The 6,485-nt window shown below is 39.4% G+C and overlaps 1 protein-coding gene across 1 annotated transcript; it reads left to right on the forward strand.

Annotated features, from left to right (window-relative positions):
* Positions 1–317: 317 nt before the first annotated feature.
* LOC145016850 (uncharacterized) lies at positions 318–2,987 on the forward strand. Its single transcript, XM_078975031.1, has one exon. The coding sequence runs from the start codon at positions 318–320 to the stop codon at positions 2,985–2,987; it is 2,670 nt and encodes an 889-aa protein (XP_078831157.1).
* The last annotated feature ends 3,498 nt before the right edge of the window (positions 2,988–6,485 follow it).

Here is a 6,485-nt window from a genome sequence, read left to right on the forward strand (position 1 = left end):
ATCATCCCTCAAAAAGAGTTTTGTTACCTATCTTAATATCCCGAATTTGCTTTTAGAGTTGGAATTTAAGGTTTAATTTTGATTTTGCTTCAACTAAGCTTGTTTTTTGTTTGGTTAAATGTTCTTTGCTTTTAGGATTTACTGACAGTTAAATCGTTAAAGTTGACCAACCATCGACATATAGAGTGAATCAAAATCCATGTTTGTTTCTTTCTTAGAAGGTAACAGTTTGTCCCCACTTCCCACAATCCATTGACCAATTAAACACACTATATGACCAAAATATAGTCAACAATCAACCAACACTCATTCCAGCCATGAATCCTTCACTCTTTCCTTCAAAAATCCTTTCCATTCCCTTCATCACCATCACCATCTTCATACTTATTACAACAGTCTTTTCCTCAACTAAAACAATCTCCTATTCCGATCACTGCAATTCCTTCGTCCCCGAAGCCATTCCGACCACCATCACATACACCCGATTCCCATTTCTCGAAACCATAACCAGTCATTACACTGGCGCCAAAAACATTCTCGACCAAGATTCACTCTCACATAGTTATATCCATTTTAAACCCAAAGATTATAACATCTTCAAAACAAACACCTCCAACACATACAAAACCCAAGCTCAATTAACTTTCGTTCCACCAAGTATATACCATTTCCAATCATACCATTCACGATTTTATCGTCCATTGGTGTTTAACTTAGATGGGTTCTTGTCAGTTTCCACGAATAAGCTTTGTATGGTTGGATCCGCAAATTGGTTTTCCAAAAAAGGTAAACGTCTGAAACTTGATGGTGTTCTTAAGCTTAATTTACCTAGGCTAATGAATTTGAATACTAGCTTAGTCAGTGGAACCTTGGAAAGTTTAGCTTCCCCTCATGATTCAGATTATTTTGAGCCGATTTCAATGATGGGATTCCCTCAAGTATCTCAGTTCAAATACAAATATTCTTTGGTTTCCAATGAAGATTGTAATGGGGCAAACGCAGTTGAACATCCAGTAGCTAGTCTGGATTCTTTAGACTTATGTTCAAAGTTCACATATCGATTCCTGATTTACCAGATGGAAAGTCAACGTAGGGGGTACCCGTTTTTATCGTTGTATGGGTTTCAGTGTTCAGTGGAAGAGAAAAAGTTACGTTTTTTAGTAGAATTTCAAAACACAAGTAATACCCGTTGGGATAAATCTTTCAATCCAAATGTAACGTTAATTGGAGATGCAACATGGAATGGGCCAAAAGAAGAGCTTTGTATAGTCGCATGTCATATCTTGAATCAAACTGACCCTTTGGGAAGTGCTCATGTCGGAGATTGTTCGATCAGGTTGACCTTATATTTCCCTGAAGTTCGATCAATCATGAACACACATACCACCGAAGGTCAAATTTGGTCAACCAAGAAAGCGGATGATGTCGGGTACTATGAACCAATCAAGTTTCAAAGCTTTGATCATAGTTCGGAGTATTACGGATCAATGTATGAGTTCACAAAATTACAGAAAGTAAGACAAGTTTGCCCTCAAACAAACGTTGGTAAAAGGGAAGGGGTTGAGTACCCATCAGGGTATAATGGGGATATGAGTTTCGACATGTCTGTCAAGTACAGAAACATGGATTCCATTGGTTCTGCAATTCCGATCTTTGTAAGGGAGCAGTTCTACCACTCGTATGACGCTTTCGATTCAAATTTTGGTTCATGGCAGGACCCCACCAGTTACACCGGTCCCATGAACATCAGCTATGAGATTAGCTTCCGAATGTTTGCTAATTTAACGTCGGAATCGGGAAGCGGGATTTCGTCGTTATTCTCAACCAACAATGGTAGAGTTGAGATATCTGCAGAAGGGTTTTATGATAATGAAACCGGAAGACTTTGTATGGTTGGGTGTCGGAATCTACCTTCTTCTGGGAAGAATTCAGAAAATGAATCTTTCGATTGCGAGATTCTGGTGCAATTCCAATTCCCGAGTACTAATGGCAATAATGGAAGTTTTTTAATCAGGGGAAGCATAGAAAGCTTACGTGAAAAGACAGATGTTTTGTATTTCGAAAGTCTAAATGTTGTTTCTCTCACTTACACTAAACTCGAAGCCATGGAATCGATATGGAGAATGGATTTGGAAATTATACTGGACTTGATTTCTGGTACACTTTCTTGTTTTTTTATCGTACTTCAAATCTTTCATGTGAAAAAAAATCCGGATATGATTCCTTTGATTTTGGTTTTGATGATGGTGATTCTTACACTTGGGTATGTGGTTCCTTTAGTGTTGAATTTCGAGGCAATGTTTTCAGAGACTCCTTATCTTCAAAACATTCAACTCGAGGGTAGTGGTGGATTGCTTGAGGTGAATAAAGTCATTGTTAGGATAGTTACAATGGTAGCTTTCACTTTGCAATTCCGTCTCCTCCAATTGACATGGTCTAAAAAATCTGGGAATGACAATAATGGAAAGGGAAAGAGTCATTGGAATCATGAGATATGGACTCTGGTCATCTGTTTACCAGTTTATATTGTTGGTGGGTTGATGATGTTTCTAGTGAATTGGAAGAACGATGAGTACTTTATCTCAAGTAATCGATCAATCTGGGGTGATCTGAGGTCTTATGCAGGGTTAACACTAGACGGATTCCTATTCCCACAGATCGTACTTAACATGTTTAAGATTTCAAAAGGGAATGCTCTGTCTTATTTGTTTTACATAGGGAACACTTTTGTTCGAACACTACCTCACGCCTATGATATTTATAGGAGTCAAAAAAACATAAGTCACCAGTTTCATCAGTTCTATCTATATGCAAACCCAAGAGCAGATTTCTATTCACCTTCTTGGGATGTTTTCATTGCTTGCGAAGGTATTGTGTTTGCACTGATCGTCTTCTTGCAGCAACGTTTTGGTGGTCGATTTATGTTTCCAAAAAGATTCCAGGACACTTTTGAGTATGAAATGGTGCCTATGGTAAACAATGAGTAATTGATCAATCAAAGTGTCCATGGTTTGTGATAGTTTCTCTTTTAACAGAGAGTATAATTTTCACTTCCTGTAAAATATATGTTCTTTGATTCTTTGATGAAATCAAAGCCCAAATTTCTATGTCATTGCAATTTCTACTTACTAAATAGTCAATAATCTATGCATTATTATGTTTGCAGTTAATTCTAGATCTCAATTCGTAGATCAAACTATCGAACAGTTTGGAAAAGAAATTGGCTGTTGGAGGATATTTGAGTAGGGTGATGGTGGAGAACCAAATTTCTCTTTGATTGTTTAAGTTTAGTTTCCGAACTTATATTTCCATTGGTATGTTTACATTACAGGAAATTCATTCTAGGATAATCCAAAAGGACACTTGTGTATTTAGGCACAGAAACATAAGCAAAATCGTCAAAAGGTATTGGGTTCGTGTAGAAGAAGAAGAGCTGAAAAAGGTATATGACGGCTCAATAAAGGAGTCGTATTTATACTAGACAAATTAGGGTTTCTATCTACTATATAGTTAGAAGAATCATGAATTTAATGACATAATCAATGGTTACCCTGGCGCCCCGAACTGATATTTATGCAAGTTCTACATTTTTCCAGATTTATGTCAAAGGGTGGTATAAGACCATTTTTGACCACAAAGGGACCACCGCCAGGGGCTCTGCCCCTTGGACCCCGCTAAGGACCCTGCCCCTAGGACCCTACAAGGGGGCTCAACCCCATTGACCCCCTCATTTCTGTCGTACTGGCTTATAATTCCACCTTATATATGCATGCACTCCGCATTCTCCAAATATATAATATAGAGTACAAATGATAAGCCTCTTAGCTCATATATAATTTCCAATTACATAAAATGTCTGATGACACTAAAATTACCAACAATCATCCCCCATTTTAGTGTAACCTATAAACTAACATAAAATTATCTAAACAAACCAAACTAGTATATAAATGAAAATATCGAAACGATTGAATTCTCATTTTAGTATCAAACAATTCAAATACTCGAGAATCAGGATGTTCTAAGAATTGAACCGTTCAACCCAACTGAATACCTGAAAGTAAAATAGATACTAGTTTATTGAGCTTTCTAGCGAAATACAACTTGACACTATTTTAAAGTTGTGTGTCGTAATCCTCTCATGATTGTATTAAGGCCATGTCCCCAACCTCTTTAAATGAGAATACACTTCACAATTATGTATGTAATTCCTTTACTTCATGTATCTTCATATACACTTTATCAAAGAAATTATTAAGAAGTTAAACTTCAACCTGGTTAACTTGCAGAACCGAACACATACCTAGGATGTATACTTAATGTGTTCCAATCTATAAGTGTGAGCCTTCCATATTTAATTCAACTCCTAATGTCATGTTAGAAGGTAATTGGGTGTCTCGCCATTATAGAATTAAATGGACTTTAATCCCATCCATATAACACACTTGTTCACTAAGTCTCTTGTCATACCTTTAGTCAAATAATCTGCCAAATATTCTTGCAATTTCACAAACTCTACCGAAATCACACCATTCATGATTGGTTCTCTAATCATACTATGTCGAACACGTAAGTGTCAACACTTGCCATTACAAACTTGGCTTTAAGCCTTAGCCAAAGCGGCCCGATTGTCACAAAGGTTAGATATAGGTGTTATCGGCTTTGACCACAAAGGAATCTAATAGACTAAATTCCTTAGCCATTTTGCTTCTTTGCTAGTAGCAGCTAACGCAGCAAACTCAGATTCCATTGTTGAGTTTGTAATGCAAGATTGCTTCTTTGAAGCCTAGGAAATGACATCCCCCCTAATTAATAACACCCAACCAATTTTTGAGGAATGATCCTCCATGTTGGTTATCCAACTTGTATCTGAATGACCTTCTAAGACTGAAGGATTTGCTAAGTAACTCAATCCATAATCCATGGTTCCCTTGAGATACTTAAACACTTTATTGACTACTTGCCAATGTTGAGTACTAGGATTACTAGTGTACCTACTCAACTTTCCCACTGAATAAGCAATATATGGCCTGGTACTTGTCATTCCATACATCAAGCTACCAATAGCTTTAGATTATTCTAATTGTGAAATAGGAATGCCATTGTTATGCATTAATTTCACACTTGAATCTATGGGAGTACTCCAGATTGGCTAAAGGCCTGGTAAGGCAGTCCAGTCATGCTGAAGACTCTACATGTGTTGATAGGTATGTATGAGGATTTGGAATGAGTATGTTGCGATGTGATAGCATCAGAAGGTCTGGCCCCGGGTATTAATCATGATTAGTGGAAGGTAGTGCATGGACTCGAGAGTCCCTGTGAGCGGATTCAGAGCATGTGTGGTGCATGAGAGAGCGGATATGCTATAAGGGAATGGTGTAGTATGGGTGAGCACCGTGACACTTGTGGTAGTGTCAAGGCAGCCAAGTGGATCTCTTTGGTAAGGAAAGGGTAAGGAATGTAGCTCCGATAGGGAATGTAAGTTCACGGAAGTGAAAGCAGTAGTGCGGAGTTATGATTGGGGTGTTCCAATTATGGTTATTGCGCAGTGTGTGCGGCGGTGGTATGGAATCACATCTGGGTTGGATGTCTGCTGAGGTTGCGGAAGGAATTCCACGGGTATAGGGCCAAGAGGCTCAAAAGGGATACAGGGATGGAATCTTTGATTCCAGTTTGATTTTGATCAAGGAATTATGTATGTGGTGGAAATTCATCTTAGGGGATGTTTGGAGGTGCTGTCAGTGTATCGGGTTTGCCCAACCCGAGGATGCTAGAGCCAGTTCAGCACGGGTATGAGATTGCGGAGGAGAACTCGTGGGAGTTGCTCTGAGACTAAGGGATGTGTCATCCTGTCACATGGAGTGGATAAAGTTAGACTCAGATCGGGATTCCGATGGTTCATGGTTATTTCTAGCTCGTATGAGTCAAGTGATTGTTGTGATCTGGAGCGAGTGAAGTATCATGGAGTGGTACTCAGTTTATAAGTGTGGTTATCAGAGGATGAGGCCGGTGGCCAGCTTGAAGCGGTGGTCAGGACACCGCAAGAGGGAAAGTTAGGTTTTGGGTTTCGATGGTAGTGTTTTGAGGAACCTGGTCTGGTTAATGCCAGGAGGTGCATTGCGAGAGGCGAGAGTAGTTCTGGAGTTGTGTTGCCGTAGGCTTCGAGGATGAAGCCTAATTTAAGTGGGGAAGAATTGTAACATCCCGAGTTCAGGAGTGCAAGTTCAGGGTTCAAAGTGTAAATGTGAAAGAGGAATTCGGCGAGTCCATGGATGGCCTCGGCGAGTAGGGTCGCGATTTTGGTCGCGTGTTAAGTGGTCAACTCGGCGAGTCGGCGGCTGGACTCGGCGAGTTGGTGTTGTGTAGAGAAAACCCTAATTTCGGAGGATGAGCCCTATATAAAGGACATTATAACCCCTCCCCAGCCTCTTTACCCTCTCTTGAAGTCCAGAAAACCCTAATGCGCGTTTGTGAGTGATTTGAGA

The sequence above is a fragment of the Lactuca saligna genome, chromosome 9, assembly GCF_052625555.1.
Source record: "Lactuca saligna cultivar CGN05327 chromosome 9, ASM5262555v1, whole genome shotgun sequence".
NCBI classification, from domain to species: Eukaryota; Viridiplantae; Streptophyta; class Magnoliopsida; order Asterales; family Asteraceae; genus Lactuca; species Lactuca saligna.

Excerpts from the sequence above, each read along its gene's own strand:
- LOC145016850 (XM_078975031.1), top strand. The coding sequence starts at position 318 with ATGAATCCTTCACTCTTTCCTTCAAAAATCCTTTCCATTCCCTTCATC.